This window comes from Punica granatum, chromosome 6 (assembly GCF_007655135.1).
Source record: "Punica granatum isolate Tunisia-2019 chromosome 6, ASM765513v2, whole genome shotgun sequence".
NCBI classification, from domain to species: Eukaryota; Viridiplantae; Streptophyta; class Magnoliopsida; order Myrtales; family Lythraceae; genus Punica; species Punica granatum.
The window spans coordinates 12,999,021-13,018,603 of NC_045132.1; the positions used below are offsets into that span (position 1 = coordinate 12,999,021).

The following is a 19,583-nucleotide window of genomic DNA, read 5'->3' on the forward strand; positions in this document are numbered from 1 at the left end:
CATGGGTGCTCGCACACGCCTAGTCGCGCGCCCATCCTAGCCCGAACGTACATCCTTTGCACCCGAGCACCCTTCCAAGCGTTCAACCGAGTCACCCGACTCTCAAACACTTCCCCAACTCTTTCCCCGTATCCCGAGGCTAAGTAAATCACTCTTGACTTAGAGGAGTTAGGGCTTTTACATTTATTGCATGTTCATGGAGTTATATGGTGCACAAAACGTGTTCACTCACAAGACTTCATTTTTATGCATTTTTACATTATATCATGCATGTTTATCCTTGATTAACATGTCAACATGTCGGGAAACACTTGGATCGTAGTTAAGAAGAACACCCCGACCCGAGAAAAACAAATAGCTCACAGGTTACACTCCAAAGGAGGTGGGGGAATGCTCTCTTGCTCTTTTCGGGTAAGGAACGATCTTCTTGACCCGATCTAAGTTCGACTCCCGAGTTTCCTCGTGTTTTCCCGCATGCATGAAGTTGGTATTGTTTTATTGATTCCCTAAATAACTTGTTTGTGCATGTTTGCATGTTCGAATGTGTTATTCAAATCATGGCAATACCGACTTTCGTTTAATCGTATCATTTATCGTGTTTGTTACTTGAGCATGCGAGAAATGATTCAAAACGAGACGGGAAAAATTCATGGAACCCGATGTAAGCCATGAGGCCTCTCGGTTTTCTCCAAGGAAAAATGGTCGAGAGTCTCTTAGACTCATATGGGTTGCATGAGGCTTCTCCCCGTTTTGAGTCCGTTTTCAGATTTCGTATAATTTGCAATTTACATTATCGTTGCAATATCGCATGGAAATGTCTTTCAAGTAAACATGCATGGATTCGAATATCGATGACTTATTTGGGTTCATTCGATTATGAGGGTATTTTTGGTTATTTGACCAAATTATCCTCGATCCCTGTGAAACCATCTCGGTTATTGAATCACGAATCGTTTTCACAATTAATGCATTCGGCAATAACCTTGAACATTAATTCCACGAACGAGTTAATCGGGAGGCTCATACGATTAATTTATTCAATTTAAATAAGTTTGCACGAATTGGACATTAATTTGTAACTCGCGTCGACGAATTACAAAATGATGTTAATGCCCTTTTCAAAACCCTCATACTTTCAAATCAGTATTGTGTTGTTTCCCTTTTCTGAAAAAAAAACTTTCAAATCAAGGGCAAGAACATCATTTTGTGATTTGACGTCATATTAGCATCGTTTAGGGTGCCAGTTGGGTATTCTGTATCAAAAATATAATTACCTGACTAATCATTTCATTTGATCTAATCAAACGCTAGAAAATGGTTAGGCGGAACTCTAGGTTCCAAATCTAGAGTCAAAACACAAGTTTGGATCAATTCAGTGGTAATTAAATGTCACAGCACCGAATCACTATAAAAGCAATCCACACACACAATATTTGACTCTCTTTGTCAAGTTCTCAAAACAAAGCCAAATGCAAAAATGTTTTTGCATGATTCTTTGCTTAGCATATGGCATTTGCTTGCAAAAACACCCCTAGGTCAATAAACTTGCTAAGACACGTACATTTGACAGTAACAAACACTTTGTCTGTTATTAACATGTTGCGTGTTACCTTTCTGCACATGTTTGTCATGCAGGTCGAGCCTGATCCCTAGGTCGAATGATGTTAGGGTTTAACGCCCTAATCATCGATCACTGGGTCCAACGCCCTAATCAACACTCACAAGGTCCAACACCCTATTCAGTGAGAGCGTTCATTGAATTTCAGTTTTTCGGTGTTTCCCTAAACTCATGGTGAGTTACAGCGAAATAATAACCGAACGTGAGTCGACTGGAATTCGGCCATTTGTAATTTGTGTTTATTGTTTTCGAGAGCATTATAAGGACTTTTATTTTGTACATTCATTTGGTAAGAATTCCAGTCGGTAAGCGAACGGTCCGAGAGTCGAATTAATCGAATCAGTCTAATGATTGTTGTACGGATCTGAATGTGGACTCTCGTCGGGGCCTGCATTGCGTGCTTTTGGATCGCGCGGCTTGGGAGTGTCTACCTTCCCGTGGGGACGCGTGACGGACACGCGTGAGAGAAGGAGTCGCCACTTATCATTTTACGACCCGTAGGTCGAGGGCGGATAAGTTACCCGGGTCTAGGGGTATGGAACACCTAGTTTATTGTTAAGGCATTGATCTGTGCGGAACCGGAAAATCCATGTTTGGGGGTTCATGTTACGTGCGGGCCTATATCCCGCACGCCCTTTCAGTACTCTGGTTTGCTAGGCTTGCATGTTTTATTATTTATCGAATGGATTAAGTTGCGCTCGGCTCGCACGTTTTGACACCGGAGATTCGGTGAACTAAACGATGTCGGTTGAGAAGCCGAGAGAGAAGTAAACCCATATGTCGGGGAGTTGGTTCACAATCTTGCGTTACAGCTCATCGAACCATGGAGGTTGAATCCCTGCGTGAACCAAAACCGCGAGATCTTGGATTTACTTGTGTCTGGGCAAGCATTAGACCGATTCGATTAATTCGACTCTCGGACCGTTAGCTCACCGACTGGAATTTTTACAGAACAAATGTATAAAATACAAGTCCTTACAATGCTCTCGAAAACAATAAATACAAATTACAAATGGCTGAATTCCAGTCGACTCGCGTTCGGTTATTATGCCGCTCTAACTCACCGTGAGTTTAGAAAAAAAACCGAAGAACTGAAATTCAATGCACGTTCTTACTGAATAGGGCGTTGGACCCTGTGAGTGATGATTAGGGTGTTGGACCCTCTGCTCGATGATTAGGGCGTTGAACCCTAATACTATTCAGCCTAGGGATCAGGCTCGACCCGCATGGCAAACAGGTGCGGAAAGATAACACGCAACATCTAAATAACAGACAATGTGTTTGTATTCACCGAATGTACGTGGATTAACAAGTTTATTAATCTGGGGTATTTTGGCATGCAAATCCTACCCTAGACAAACAAACGTGTGCCAATGTTTTAGCATTCGGCTTTGGTTTGAGAACCTGACATGTCGGGTGTCCGTAGTCAAGTTTCGTGTGTGTGGATTGCTTTTACAGTGATTTGGTGTTGTGACACTGAATTACCACTGAATTGATCCAAACTTGTATTTTGACTCTAGATTTGGAACCTAGAGTTCCGCCTAATCATTTTCTAGGATTTGGTTAAGTCGAGTGAAAGGTTAATCAGCATTTTGCATGTTTTCTAACAGAGATAACCGTTGTAATTACCCGAGTCTATGTTAGGATGACAGAAACTCATCAGTTAGATAAGAAAAGGCTATGCAGATGAACCTGCACCTGAACAGGTAGCCCGTTCTTATCCTATATTGTAGTGTTTTTGTCATGCTAACCCTAAGGATGTCGTTGAATTGTGAAAAGACGATTTTGCCCTTTATTTGAAAATTATTTTTAGAAAATGGGAAATATCACAGTGCGAGCCACCTCGGCCTGTAGCCGGTGTCGACCAATTCCCTGAATCGTCCAGGGTTGTGCAAGAACCCAGAAAAAGCCAAAGAACCGGTCGATCTGCCCGGAAGTGATCTAGAAAGATCTTCTGTATCCTGACCTGAGTTACTTGGAATCAGGTAAAAACTCAAGTTGAGACACAGAAGCCTTTTCAGACGTCCATGCTACATCGGACCGCGCGTTTCGGGTTTTGAAATTGATAAGTTTGTAAATGGCACTAACGTCATTTGACAACTCATCGACGCGAGTTATCAGTTAATGGTCGATTCGTGTAAATTTTATCATTGTGAAGTGAGTTTAATCACGTGAGCGTCCCGATTAACCCGTTCGTGAAATTAATGCTTAAGGGTTGTGCCGAATGCATTAATTGTGAAAACGATTCGCGACTCGACGACCAAGACGATTCCATAAGGATCGAGGATAATTTGGTCCAATGACCGAAACTACTCTCGTAACCGAATGGACCCGAATGAGTCATCGATACCTGAATTCATGCATGCTTTGTTTTGAAAAGACATTTTCATGAGATATTGCGACGATAATGTAAATTGTAAATTACACGAAAGCCGAGAATGGACTCAAAACGGGAAGAGGAAGCCTCATGCAACCCGTACGAGTCTAAAAGGCTCTCGGTTACTTCTCCTTGGAGATAGCCGAGAAGTCCATGGCTCGAATGGGGTTCCACGAGGTTTCCCCGTCTCATTTCGAATCATTTCTCGCATGCTTAAATGACAAACATTATAAATGACATGATTAAACGAAAGTCGGTATTGCCATGATTTGAATAACGCATTCGAACATGGAAACATGCACAAACAAGTTATTTAAGGAATCGATAAAACAATACCGACTTCATGCACGTGAGAAAATACAATGAAACTCGGGAATCGAACTTGGATTGAGTCAAGAAGATCGTTCCTTGCCTGAAAGGAGCAAGAGAGCATTCAGTCACCTCCCTTGGAGGGAAACTCGTGAGCTCTTTGCCTTTCCCGGGTCGGGATGTTCTTCTCGACTACGATCCAAGTGTTTCCCGACATGCTAGCATATAAATCAAGGATAAATATGCATGATATAACATGGAAAATGCATAAAGATTAAAACTTGAAGATAAAACCTACATAAAACCCTTTATAACTCCATAAACGCAACAAGAATGTAAAAGTCCTAGTTCCTCTAAGTCGGGAATGGTCATACCTAGTCCCGAGATGCGGGATGGGACCTTCAAGAGTCGGGTTGGACCGTTGACGGGTCGGGTTTGGGCTGTTTTCCGTTGAACAGACCCGAATGGCACCGAACAGACCCGGCTGGAATACTGGACAGACCCGACTGGCACAAGTCGGGTCGGACGTCGCCACGGAGGCTCCCGATGGAATTTTGAGGCAAGGTCGATGGCCTTGGATAGCCAAGGGACCCCTCTAGGTGACCGTGGTGGTCGTTTGTTCCCAGAGTTGTCGGTTCGAACCGTACAGTCCTGCAAAAATCACCCAAAACAGAGCACGTTTGGAATTTCGGACCCGACTGGCACAAGTCGGGTCGGATGTCGCCACGGAGGCTCCCGATGGAATTTTTTAGCAAGGCCAATGGCTCTCGACTGCTAACTCACCTCCGGAGGTGGTTGTGGTGGTCGTTTTCCGAAAAGAGTCCTGCATCGACCCGATCTGCAAGAAAACCGTACAAACAGTCAGAAATTTCGACCCGACTGGGCCATCGAGCTGTTTCTTCTTCCTGGGGTTAAACCGACGGGTTTTTCTTGGATTTCTTGACTCCTTGACACCCTAGGGTGGTGTGGGGAGGTGTTTGATGGGTTTTTCTAGCTCAAACCGACTTGGAAAGGCTTGAAACCCGGTTTGACATTTTTGACCCGAGAAGGACCAAATCTCTCCAGATTTTGTTCAAGGCTGGTTATATGGCTTAGATGCTTCAAACTTAAAATCTAAGCTCAGAAATAGATAGAGGGGGTCAAAAACATGTGGATATGAAGTTTGGTAAAGTTTGGATTTAAGCTAGGATAGATTCCGACTTAAGACTTTGCCCGGTTTTGCTTGGTTTTGCTTGGTCTTGCTGAGCTGCAATTTTGCTGAACTCCTTGAGAGTTTGAGAGCTTTTGTTTGAGTGAGAAATGCTAGAGAGAGAGTGCTTGAAGGTGAATGATCAAGTTAATGACATTTGGACAATATATAGGAAAGCTTAAGTGCAATTAGTGAAAGAAAAGTGCAATTAAGGGGCATGGATTAGGAGATCCGAATTTGCTTAATGAAGGAAGAAGATATTCTTGCAAGTGGCATTGATGGAGAAGAGATAAGAAACATTAATGGCTTGGATGGGAAGTTGGAGTGTTGAATTGAAACACTTATATATTTTGCAAAAGGAAGACAAAGGCAAGTTGTCTTCTTGGCTTGAAGAAGAAGATGACAAGAGAGGGGTTGTTCTTCTTGTCTTTGGCAAGGGGAAGAAGATCCCGTGGGTCCCACACGAGATTGGAGGTGAATCGGGAATGCTCGGATGTCGATCAGTTACGTGTTCGAGTTCCGTGACTTGAAAGAACGTTGTATCGACAATGTGCGCAAGAAAACGATCCCGATAATCCCAAGATTGTCAATTTTCGTGGAAGAATGCTTCGGGTGCATACGAGGCTCGGAAGCCGTTTTTGCCCGTTCCGGGTGACCGGAGCGAAGTTAACTGCTTCTAATAGCATATCTTGTATCTGCAACCCACGTTGGTCATTTTGACATGAATTGTCAAACAACGTGAACAATTGACCCTTAAGCCGGTAATGCAAATGTGAAGCCGGAGACGTCCTAAGAGTCCGAAGTTGGATTTCTCAGATTGCTTTCTGAGTTGCTTGGGCGCTCCGGAAATCAATGTGATCTCCGTTTGTCAAGACTAGATCTCTAAGGACTTGAAAAGTGTATATGAGACATTTAAAGCAATGCTCAAGAGGCCTAGACACATTGTGCAGTTCAGTTCGACGATTTCACATTAGGCCTTGGAGTGTGTACCACTGTGTAGCGCAGGCATCTGGCGTCAAGTTTCCGTAAAATGGACCTCCGGATATGCCTTTCCACTGAAAATGGCTATTTCTGCTCCTCGGAGGTTACTCGGGAAACTGAGAAGGGTTCTGCTGTCTGTTTTGTCCAATTGTGAATGTCTGCTAGAGTTTTCAGGGCAATGCAGTACGAACTTCGTTTGCCGTAATTCCGTCAGACCAGTCTCCGGTTATGTATTTCCGAAGAGGGGTATGCCCGTTTTGTCACTTGGAAGTCATTTGGAGTGTCTGTGTGGCTTCCAAGAGACCATCTGAAATATTGCTCGTGCTTTGTATGCTTGTGGGGCATGGCCAAATCTGACATTTGGAATTAACATTTCTCTGGAAAACCGGCATTTTTGGACTTTCACTGAAAAGTTGTCTGTATACAGAAAGTTGTTCTGTATAGAGCAGATGATTTGTGAAATGCGTTTGAAGAAATTTTTCATCTGTTTGGCATCGATGTGGATTTTTGAAATCCAATATTAGCTGACTTCCGACGGTCGAGCGAACTATCGGAAAATAGGACTGTACATGTGGTACACTGGAAATGTCGGTTTTGGACGTTGTTGAGCTCTCTAGTCACTCTGTTGACCTTTGGTGATCCCTAGAGTCCTTCTGTCGTGTGTACATGTCATCTGCTTGATTTTGCCGACTTGACGTTGAATAGTGATTTTTTGCTCTGTTGAGCCGTTTTTCTGTATTCTGCTCAAGCCATGGCTTGGATCATTGCTGATGATGTAATTTAAATCAGTGAGCCAAAATGGGGTGCTGACAATTGCCCAAAGAAAAGTAAATCCAAGAATTCGCAGTTCTGGTTCACGCATGGATTCAACCTCCATGGTTCAATGAACTATAACGCAAGATTGTGACCCAACTCCCCGACACATAGGTTTACTTCTCTCTTGGCTTCTACACCAACATCGTTTAATTCATTGAATTTACGGTGTCAAAACGTGCGAGCTGAGCGCAACTTAATCCACGCGGTAAATAATAAAACATGCAAGCCTAGCAAATCAGAATACCGAAAGGGCGTGCGAGATATAGGCCCGCCCGTAACATGAACCCTCGAACACGGACTTTCCGGTTCCATACAGACCAATGCCTTAACAACAACTAGGTGTTCCATACCCCTAGATCCCAGGTAACTTATTCGCCCTAGACCTACGGGTCGTAAAATGATAAGTGGCGACTCCTTCTCACGCGTGCCCGTCACGCGTCCCCACGAGAAGGTGGACACTCCCAAGCCGCGCGATCCAAAAGCGCGCATGCAGGCCCCGACAAGAGTCTACATTCGGGTCCGTACACATTACACAACATTTCATCTTCGTATTTACCGATTCGAAATGCAACTAACACATGCTTGTTCACCCTATTTCACCACTATATTTAATCGTTGCAACTTATATGGCCTATGGTGCTTCAACATGGACAGTCCCAATTTTTCCACTATTGTTGTGCTTACGACATTAGTACAACTACCACCATCAATAATCACACTACATACCTTGTCTTTGACGTAGTACCTAGTGTGAAAGATATTCTCCCGCTGCACTTCTTTAACTCATTTTGTTTGCAAGCTCAATGCTCTCCTTACCACCAATGTCAATGCATCAGGGGCTAAATATTCATCCTCGGAAATGTCCTCCAATGATGGCATATCATCGGTGTCGAAATCTTCATTGTCGGTCATAATTTCACTACTATCTCGCATCACCATGACCTGCTTGTTTGGGCATTGACTTGCTATGTGTCCCCTGCCTTGGAATTTAAAACACTTAATGTCACGATTCCTGGAGGTAGAAGTGTCGTTTTACCTTGAGGAACGTGACTGGTTGCTTCTTGCTTTTGCTCAGTTTTTGACTTTGACGTGGATTGCTTCTCATCTTTCTTCCATTGATTCGGGGTTCCAAGTAGATGTGCTTGGACTTTGACTTGCACGTGTACTGCCCCTCCTCTTGAATTGATTCTCAATCTTTATGGCCATATGCACAATATCCTCCAACTCCACATAATGTTGTAATTCTACGGTATTTTGAATTTCTCGGTTCAATCCCTAAAAAAATCTTGCTATAGTAGCCTCTCGATCCCCCTCTACAATTGCTCTAATCATGGCTACTTCCATCTCTTTACAATATTTCTCTACACTCCAGTTACCTTGGCTAAGACTTTGCAACTTATTATACAACTCTCGTAGTAATAACTAAGAACAAATCGCTTCATCATCACCCTTTACATTTCCTTCCACGTATCTATGGGTGTCTCTCTATTTCTTTGCCTATTTATCACCAATTGATCCCACCAAATAATTGCATAATCCGAGAATTCAATGGCTGCCAATTTGACTTTCTTAAGTTCGAAATAACTATGACAATCAAATACAAACTCTACCTTTTTTTCCCACTCAAGGTATTCTTCGGGATTACTCTTTCCTTGGAACGATGAGATTTTCATCTTAAGACTACCCAAGTTATTGTATTCCCAATTCCTAACTTCTCTAAATTACCCTCCACGTCTCCTATTACTAACAACCGAATCCCAATCATCTTCTTCATCAAAACCAGCCCTATAATTCTCTTCATCTTCAACCATCACTTCCTTCGGTTGAACTCTTTCCCTCTTATGCGCATTAAGAGCGTTTCATGGCTATTTTACACGTGTGTTCTCCATCTAATATATTCGTTCATGAACCTGCTCTAACTCCAACCTCATCACACGCCTCATCTCACTCATCATGGCTTCCATAAGTACTTTCAGATTAGCCAATTTTGTAACACGTTTGGCAATACTCTTAGCATAGTTGTGAGACATAACTGCTGCAAAACAAAGTTAGAAAGAAAGGATCACACAATTCTCTCCTTTATGTGTTTACACTTAAGAATGTGAATCACTACACACGTGTTTTCACTCAAAAAAAATACTTGACTTTTAACCCTCTAATGTTGTTACCACTCTTGCCTTTTTTCCACTCGATAATTATATTTCTATTCTTTTGGAACTAAACAAACAATACTCTAAAATTTCCAATAACAATTCACCAAGAACTCATCAAGGAAAATTAATGATCAAATGAAACAAGAAAAAAAGCAACTAGTATGAAGGATGAAGTATATCATAATGTTGTATGGATAGAAAGATATGGAGAATTATAAAGGGAAGGGAATATGAAAGGAAAGAGATATTATGTAATTGGGGGAATATAATCAATAGGGATCAACAAGAAAGGAAAATAACAATTTTAGAATGATTTGATGCAAACAATTCGGATCAAATTGATACCGATAACGATTGTTAACAGCTTAAGAACGCATGAGACAAACTTCTTCTTTCCGTTCGATTTTTTTTAGCTATTTTTTTCGATTTTTTTTTGGCTAGTGACAATCCACAAAGAACAAACTTGATGAAACGAAACTCAGCAAATTGAAATAAAAAGGATATGATAAATCTTATTTGGAGCCTAATGCTCTGATACCAAATGATGTGATTTCTGCCAAGAATGATGAGACCCGATAGCAAAAGGATCCCAACATCGTTCTATGATCAGAATTGATTGACAAACTTCTACCCATTGTTTACGACATAAACAAGAACCTTAGTCTAACTGACCTCAGCCCATTGTTTATTGTGAAACAAGAACCTCGGCATAAAAAGATGCCACAAATGGTGGTGGAAATCCGTTTGATAAGTCGATGATGAACGCCGTGGAAATTTCCGATAAGTTCAAATTAGTTCTTCAAGAACCAAAGAGAAGTGGCCCATTTGTTTTCAGGGTTAAAATCACAAAAATTTTAATTTTAACTTTAACTCAACCCACTACACGACAAAACTACACATTTCCCAAGTCAAAAATTTTAACTTTAACTTTAACTCAACACACTACACAACATTTTGTCATTTTCCACAATCAAAATCAAAGTTACTTTAACTCTGAAACCAAACGCACCGTCACAATTTTCTGAATGTTCCTTTTTAAAAAAAAATTGACTAAGATGAGTATATATAGAACAAAACTAATCCTAAAGATATAAAATCTAAATATAGATATAAGACTTAACCTATAAAGATATGAAATCTAAATATTTCTAGAATATATTCATGAGGTTTTAACTTTAAACAAATATGATGATATTTTCTTTTGATCTTCAACAAATATTCTAGAAACTTCTAGAAAATGGCATTATCACAGGATTAATCATCCGCATCATAGACTTGGCTTTTCTGGTGGTCTCTCATCGCATCCCTGAAATCCAACACTTTGTACTTTGACTTCCATTCACGAGTTTTCTTGTACTTCAACTTCCTCAAACACTTACTGAATTTAAGCTTAGCCTTGGCCAGAATCTTATCGAACTTGAATCATGTTGATGCATCTTTGTTGATCACGTGGTTCATGCCCAATGGGCCTCCATGAATTTACTTGAATTCAAACCTCTTGAATCGGGTCGTTGTGTATATCTTTAAACTTCTTTACTCGTGCTCGCGTAACCATTTCAATTGGAACTTGAACTAGATCCCTTGAAGTTATGCAACGATTTGCATCACCAAGAAAGATAAATAATATTTTGATGTTTGTATTTTCATTAAACCCAATCCGTATTTTTCTTCTAATCTTAAATAAAGAAATCCATTTTTCTTTTTCTTTTTTTATAGGCATATTACATATGATTTTCTTTTACCGACCGTAGCAAAAAAATTTGTCAAACTTATTTTCTTTGATATTCCTACCCAATCTTGGATAATATTTGGAGTCAAGATTAGGTTAGGATATGAAATCGGTTACAGACTCTAATACGGGCAAGACAATGAAATCGCACTATAAGCATAACTTAGGAATGGAGGTTGTTCTTCACGATTATGTGAACAATTTCGTCCATTAATTGAGGTTCTATTAGTACTTTTGATTATAGAGATGTAAATTATGTTTTGCTTTACAGATCGTAAGATTAAAAAGGCTTATGTACTTTTAGAGAGATGAATATAGTGGTTTCACAATTTTCTGTGATCATGTTGGTCATATTGGTTGGGAATACCTTAAGTGAAAGTGGAAAGCATAATTCACCTCATGCAATTTAAGGTTAGATGTACTCGGGAAAAAAAAAGCTTTCAAATTGAAGGGAAAAGAATATATAGCTCGAGCCAAATATACTTTGAAATTTTTTAAATTAAATTATCAATATTAATAAGAAAATTTAATTGATCACAATATACTATATGCTCTGATCGATTAGTCGAGTCTAAACTTTCTTTTTATTTATTTATTTTTTTGCTGGGTAAGGTCTAGTCTAAACTAACAACCGTAAATGCCCATGTGTTCTGGTTTATCGAGAAAATTTTAAGCAATGGTTTGTGATTTTCTAGATTCAAATAATAAGAAACCTCTTTTCTTTTTTTTTAATTACAAGAGAGGGCTACATTGAAATAAAAATAATAAATATCTAATATAGAGATATAGGTAGTTCTACTGGATATCGAACTTGACATCTCTTGATTATTGGGCGAAATATTTATCACGGTGTTGTTCCCCCTCTTGAACAAACCTCCCTTTTTCCATTATTCACGTGCTAACCAATTCCATTGCGCCACGTCGCACGATGCAATTTACTCGGCAGATGTGTCAGATACTTACTGGTCGCCGCCTTGGGGAACCCACGCGAAACACTTCTTCAGTTCCCGTATTGTATTGCAATCCCCAACCTTGAAATCATTTTCGTGGAAGGTAGTACCATCTCGTCTGCACAGTTCGGGGAGAAGAGAGAGAGAGAGAGAGAGCGATGAACTCCTCCATCTTCTCGGTCGACGAGATCGCCGATTCCTTGTGGCCATCCGCCGTGGCGGACCGTGCGACGGCGGCGCCCATGTCCGAGTGGGATTACGAGAGTTTTCTCCAGGAGGTTTCATGCGCGGCTTCGATCTCCCCTTCCTCTTCCTCCGCTGATTCCACCGCTCCTCCGTTACCTTCGAATTCCAAGCCTCCCGAGGGTGATAAGGAGCTGAACAGGCAGAAGAAGTCGGATCAGTCATCTAACGCTCCGGTCAGGCGCGATGACTGCCACGCCTTCCTCAAGTCCCAGCTCGATCGAGCTTGTGCTGCTGTAGCTGAGGCTCGCTCACGAGTACTCTCTCTCTCTCCGTGTCTCTCTCTTCACATTTAGGAAGAAACTGTTCCTTCATGCCCTAGCAATCTGTGTTTGCGGCTAGCCATCATAAGCAATCATCTCTTTTACCAGTTATTATCATGGTTTCTTATAGAGGAGCTGAGAGCAGCTGCTCATGGCTAATTTGTTGTTCCAATGATCTTAATTCAGTTTGTCAAATTCAAATTGTTGTTGTTTGTTGCATACTAATAGGCTTCAGCTGCTAAGGCAGGGGAATCCAGTGCTTTGCCTGAGAACCAACCGCAGTCCACAAAATCTTCACAACCGGAGTCTCGGGATGATGGTGAGGCTTCTTTCATTATTCCCGTTTTCCTTCCAAGTGTCTTGAAAATGTGCCTCCCAGTCATGTTATCTCTCACCGCAGTTCCTTAATTGTTTCTGCCCCAGATTGTGAAATTGGGTACCTCATCTCTTGAACGCTTTCTTGCGGAGATGGGGAAAGCTAAAAGCCCCAACCAAAACCAAAATGAGATGAATATCTTGAAATCGAACTACTGCGAATTTATTCTGCTCACAAACTTGGTTCAAGGAAGATTAAGTCTAGTTTGAATTATGTCATTCTACACACTATTGTGATGCCCTGGGACCAAAAAATTTCTAGCTATAAAATGAGCTTGTATACATATGCAAATCTTCTTACCTTAGAGGTCTTTAGATTTACATGTAGTATAGTGGAAACATAATAATTAATAATACGGGTATTTATATACTTCTTAGATTTGCTGTTGTTCTGAGGTGTGACCAATTCCTTTGTTTATTTTCTTTCTTTTCTTAATGAGAGGCAGAACCTTTAGTTTTATTGCCATTGTTACAGCTGCAGCCCTCCAAGTTTTGTGAATGTTGTAGCTCACATTGTTGAATAATATAGTCTTAGATATTCTTAGATAGAGTCATCCTTCTATACATATGAAGCGTGTATGAAATCAGTGATCGTTTGATGTGCATATTACTAGGTTAGAGGAGAGAAATTCTATATTGTGGAAGGATATGATAAAGCACCATCTTGGCTGGGGGAAAATGAATAGGAGAAAGAGTGATCTTTGTCACAGACAAATTGCTTAGTAAGAGATGCTAGAGATAATTGCGGTAGCATAATTCAATTCTAGGTGCAATGCAATCATTTTTCATGAAGGCACAAAGGGATTGTTGGATGTCAGAAAATTTGTTCAGTCTGTGCATTTTAATTTTGACAGATCAAGGAGGAGTTTAAAGTTGAACAGTTGAAAGCATTTAAATGCAGTGAAAATGTAATTGCAAGAGATTGAAAGGATTTCTGCCATATATTAAAAGAATTCAATGCATCCCATTTTGTAAAAATGTTGGTGTTTGATGGATAGGTGGAAGACGAGGTCATTGATAAAAACGTAAAAACTTGAGCAAGCAATTTCAATACTTTTCTTTCTCCCATTATTTAAATTAATTTCTTTATAAGGACAATTGGGGGACAACACAATGATTGAATACATAATGCATCTTAAGTTATTGCCTTTTGTGAAGTATATGATGAGTGAGTGCTGATATTATGTGGTGGGAGGAGAGTAGACCTGCCACGTTGATGAATTCGATGGTGGAAGACGAATGTTATCTTTTATTGACATGTTGCTTGGTGAAAAGGTGTAAAGGGTGCCAATGATGTGGAGAAGTAAATCATATTTAAGGAGCCATTTATGATTTTTACTAAAGAGGGTCTGACAAGATTGTCCACTTATCAAAAGGATTGTGCACTTAATTGGTGAGCTATAGAGGTTGAAGTTAAGAAGTATCTTGAGCTTCTGAAGGTTTAGTCGTAAAAACGAATTTGAAGAGAGGCCGAACTATAAATCGAACTTATTATACTAAGGATATTTTCGGGAAGTGAAAGTGAGATGAAATGGGGTCTTCAGGCATTATAGTAGTTGAGAAGATGAGTTATTACATTTCCACTGATAGGAAAAGGTGAAGTTAAGTTCAGATAATGATATTATACTGTCACCAATTGGAAGGTGCTTGTTGGCTTGGATGTCACTACAATAAAATAGAGAAACAAATGGGATAAGTTTGCAATAAAATTGACGACTGAATGGTCCTGACAATTGGTTATTGTGATATGAAACTATTGATTGGGGTATTCATGATTTTACCATGTCTAAACACAATGGACTGGTGATGATTTCACTCCTGGAGTCAAAAAGTGCAAATAAAAGTTATAGTGCATCATAGAAATGTTCCATGGATGGTCAGGCTGCTGGAGATTCTGTGGATTGCGAAAAATTTAGGAAGCGCAGTGCGGCTCTATGATATCAACTGATGTTAGTTCTGTGGACTGGGATGCCCTGGGAAATTGTGTTTGAAACTCTTTAAAGGATCTCTTGGTAGGTATATTTCAATGTTCCGTATAGTGTTGATGGACCTGTTGGCTAATGTTGGCTGTCCATGTTTGTTTCTGGTGCTTAGCATTATGATTTTGCTATTTGAGTTTCTCCATAGTTACTATCTTTTATGTTCTACAATTGCTTTAGGTTCTGATCATGGTGTTTCAACAGCGCAATGTGCTTCTGATAGTGCACCACTTGGCATTCCTGCTCTACCTTCTACACAGAGAAATTCAGCTGCACAACTTAAACAAACTACCAGTGAATCATCAAGAGAAGATTCAGATGATGATGAACTTGAGGTTGACACTGGAACGACTGAGAATCTAGATCCTGCTGAAGCTAAACGTGTTAGAAGGTAGCTTCTTTTGTTTTGTTGCTGTTAGTTTCCCTTCATTTAATGACCGTTGACATGTTGTTCTTCAATGATATAAGGATTCTAGTGATCCTTGCCAGTTATTGACGATGCGTTTGGTTTCAGAGTTAAAGTAACTTTGATTTTGATTGTGGAAAAGGACAAATGTTGTATAGTGCGTTGAGTTAAAGTTAAAGTTAAAATTTTTGACTTGGGAAATGTGTATTTTTGTTGTGTAGTGGGTTGAGTTAAAGTTAAAGTTAAAGTTTTTGTGATTTTAATCTTGAAAACAAACGGGCTGAGAATTTTGTATTTATTTTGCAGAGTACTTAGTACGCTGAGTCGGTGGCCCATTCATTGAGTTAGTTGTACAGGATGTGCTTTATATACAGCTAAAACAGTGTTGAGCTCGTCTAAATATGTTACTGTTTTAATGCTTTGATTTAGCCTCATGGGATGACCATCCTTATCTTGAGAGATGGCAAATTATATATTACTTGACCACCCTAGCACATTTTAACATCTGAATATGATACTTTTTACTGAGGATGCATTTGTGCAATCATGTTTTTCCTGAGCTTCCTTAATAGAGCACAATGCATTACTTGTTAGGTCATTCCAAAAACACCATATTGATATTCTACTGTAGTGGCTTTGATTGAATGAATGGGTGAGACCCATGATAATTAAGTGGCAATATTTGATATCTTAGCACTGCACATTTTGTAGAGCTTCTTATATTTTTTAATGAAACAGTCAAATGTTAGCGCATCGAGCATCGCCTGGATCAAGTGTAGCTTATCATTGGAAGACTAAAAAATGTACCATTGCAGTGGCTTCATGACGGTTCATGTTGATACGATATAAGAAATGGAATCAGAATCACATTCCATCATCATCATCAACATCATTATAATTGTCTTTCTTATTTCACATGAAGTCGGTAGAATTGATATGTGAAATAAGACGAAACGTGGTTCAAAGCTCCAGAGAATGAGTTGTAGCTCCTGGATATCTTAACTTGTATTTGCTTACTGATGATTATATCATAGGCAGATGCAGATTTCTGCTAATAATATTTTAAAATGAATTCTGTATTTTTACTGGAATCCAGGATGCAATCAAATCGAGAGTCAGCTAGGCGTTCCAGAAGAAGAAAACAGGAACATATGAATGAACTTGAAACCCAGGTTTTATCATCTTTTTTTAACTTGGAAATAACCACTCCTTTTGCTATTGAAAAGCCTTAACAACAAAGCTATTGTATTGTTAATAGGTGGGCCAGCTGAAGGTCGAGCATACTACATTGCTGAAACGGCTCACTGATGTAAATCAGAAGTATGATGAAGCATCTGTTGACAACAGAATTTTGAAAGCCGATATTGAGACCTTACGGACAAAGGTCTTTCCCCTTGTGTTTTTAATCTCCTTTTTTTTTTTTTTCTCTTGCATATTTTGCTTGGAAGGTTCACAATTGTGCCCCCATGTGGTCCACAATTTGTGTCGTGACTTCTCCATGCACAAATGGCTATCTTCCTGTTTTCTGATTAGAAATTACTTCCAGGTGCTATATCTATGCGAAAAATTAAGAATTGATTCAGCTCATAAAATGGTACTCTAGGGGTATCTAAGGTCTCTCTGTGTTTGCTGAATCTCTAGTTTGATGGAAAAGGAAAGCAAAGGTAAAATTGTAAAAGATTATTCTTCTCTTTGCAGGTGAAGATGGCTGAGGAGACAGTGAAGCGAGTGACAGGAATCCACCCTCTCCTGCTCGCCATGTCAAATATGCCTAACACCAACACCCCATTCATGAGCGGCCCAGTGGATTCATTCCCGATTCCTCCCATGCCAATGCAACCAAATCCCAGCCACCAGATTTTTAACCATGCACCAACCGTGGCTGCTATGAACCCTCAGCCATCAAGATTGGACAGTGGCTTTCATAATAATAGTGCTAACAGGAATCCGCTCCCGCCAGCAGTTGGGGGTAATTTACAGAATGAAGGAGAGGCAAACAATGTGACTCAGATTTCTTCTATGCAGAACATTGCTGGAGCAATGCCGGAGTGGGGCGCAGATCTCCCCAACCCCCGGAAGCATTAGCAATGGAACAGAAGGAAATAAATCCCTTGCTTATGTTCTGACTCGACTGCATCATGTGTCTGTCTGTACACAAATGGGATTTGATTAGCCGTACATGCTTGGTGAGACTGGGTTGAGAGCCTTGCTCTTTGTTTATGTTGTTGCAGGAACATATTTCCTCTTGGCAACAGAGTTTTAGTTGATGGTCTGTTTCGCAGGGGCAGCAGAGGAATCTCGGGTTTTTTTGTATGCCTCAATTCGTCCTGTGGAAGGGTGAAAAGTGCTTCAGTTTTAAGGATCTTTAGTAAATCAATCTATGGTGGGTGATATACAACATTGGGTTTCATCTTTGCCCGAAAAACTTGAGACGAAATATCATCATTTATACAGAACTAGCATGGAATACGTGCGATGTTTGGTGTAAAACATGATCTGGTTTCTTTACGTCATTTTTATTATATAATGTGTTTTAAATTGCTCAGCAGCGTAAATTACATTCTTTTATATACTAATTGGAGTAGGGTTGACCTGCAATACATAATGTTGCGATAAATCTAACAGTGAATACGCAAGTATACGTATCGCCTCAAGTAATATATAGTGAATAAGAGTAACATCCTACATAACTAAGTATTGAAACTATCACAACTAACTTTTATTCAGAAACTATCACAACTATCTTTTATCTAAACGATTATTCCAGAAAAGTGATTAAGACTTAATCTAAGAAGTTAACTCAAGCAACAAAATAAACACGAGTGAAATCAATGGAGACAGGGGCGAAGCAAGATTTTATTTTAGGGGGGCAAACTCATACTTTTGGGGCAAAATTTAAAATTTTCAAAATTCAAGGGGGCAAAATATAAATTTTACATAAAAAAAAACTCATACTTTTGGGGGTAAAACTTAAAAACTCCAAAGTTCGGGGGGGGGGGGGGGGGGAATTGCCCCCTTTGAATATACATTGGCTCCTTGCCCCCCCTGAATTTACATTGGCTCCGCCCCTGAATGGAGATGAATATAGGACTTTCAATTTCCCTAGTATCTTATAAAAAATCGATCACTCTCTCTATTTTAACAAATTCCTGAATTACTAACCTAGGGTTCTATAATCTTTCTACGTTTCTTTCGAGCGCTGCAGAAACGTATTCCTTATATTGAATTAACCACTGTATTCCTAGGCAATTAATAAGCGGGAACCCATTAATTATCAACCCTAATTTGCTACCTAAGGGTTCGAATATATTCCTATCCCTCACACGAATTAGTCAGTTTTCCAACTCAAACTAATCTTAAGTTATCATATCCATGGCTCAATGATAAATATCTCTCTAATAATAACTTCCTCTTAGAACCCTTAAATCTCGAGAAAAATCCCGAAATAAACAAGATAGGGTCGATCTGGACTGATCTGGAGGGCGCACTGAACTTCGATTGATCATATCTTTCTCGTCCAAGCTCTAATTGACCAACCGTTTGAATCCCACGCTCTTAACTCTATGGGCTTTCCATTGATATGCAATTTGCACCATTTAACCCCAGTTTAACCTGTTCAAAATACTTTTGGATTCAAAGACAATTGATTTTAACTTTAATTTTAACTTTAACTTAACACGCTACACAACAAAAATACACATTTTCCAATTCAAAATTTTTAACTTTAACTTTAACTCAACACATTACACAACAAAAACACACGTTTCCCAAGTCAAATTTATAATCACATCTCATTTGTCATTTTCCACTATCAAAATCAAAATCAAAATCAAAATTAAAGTAACTTTAACTCTGAATCCAAACGGCCCATAAAAACTTAGAGGCTGCAAAAATCTCGATACATTAACTAACTCCCAAAATACCTAAAAACACCAAAAAGCACTTAAAACTCTAATATCCTACCAAAAAGCAAATAAATGTTAATTAGACTATGAATCTACTAAAACTAACATAAACTCGATAATCTAACTCCAAATAAACGCATAAAAGGTATCGAATTACTCTATTTTCATAGAGTTAACACACCTAAGCCTAAGATTTGCTAGTCCTCAAGCAAATAAAAAAATAAAACAAAACAGTAACAAAAACAATCAACCAAACTTCTCTTGGCTAGATGCAAATTAAATCAAATGTG

General features: G+C 39.6%; 1 protein-coding gene across 3 annotated transcripts; it reads left to right on the plus strand.

The window, feature by feature from the left end:
* The first annotated feature begins 12,209 nt into the window (after positions 1–12,209).
* Positions 12,210–17,930, plus strand: LOC116210875 (light-inducible protein CPRF2). 3 transcript variants are annotated; one of them, XR_004157573.1, is made up of 7 exons: positions 12,210–12,622; positions 12,857–12,947; positions 15,163–15,373; positions 16,485–16,560; positions 16,647–16,772; positions 17,087–17,574; positions 17,671–17,930. XR_004157573.1 is itself a non-coding variant. In XM_031544989.1 (6 exons), the coding sequence occupies exons 1-6, from the start codon at positions 12,281–12,283 to the stop codon at positions 17,471–17,473; spliced, it is 1,209 nt and encodes a 402-aa protein (XP_031400849.1). In that variant the 5' UTR covers positions 12,210–12,280; the 3' UTR covers positions 17,474–17,896. The 3 variants fall into 3 exon arrangements, 2 of the variants coding, with proteins under 2 accessions (XP_031400849.1, XP_031400847.1); XM_031544989.1 differs by having other exon boundaries at positions 15,187–15,373; positions 17,087–17,896; XM_031544987.1 differs by having other exon boundaries at positions 17,087–17,878.
* Positions 17,931–19,583: the final 1,653 nt, after the last annotated feature.

Excerpts from the sequence above, each read along its gene's own strand:
- LOC116210875 (XM_031544987.1), top strand. The coding sequence starts at position 12,281 with ATGAACTCCTCCATCTTCTCGGTCGACGAGATCGCCGATTCCTTGTGG. Across the intron at positions 12,948-15,162 it reads ACCGGAGTCTCGGGATGATG|GTTCTGATCATGGTGTTTCA; the intron begins GTGAGGCTTCTT and ends CAATTGCTTTAG. Across the intron at positions 15,374-16,484 it reads GAAGCTAAACGTGTTAGAAG|GATGCAATCAAATCGAGAGT; the intron begins GTAGCTTCTTTT and ends ACTGGAATCCAG.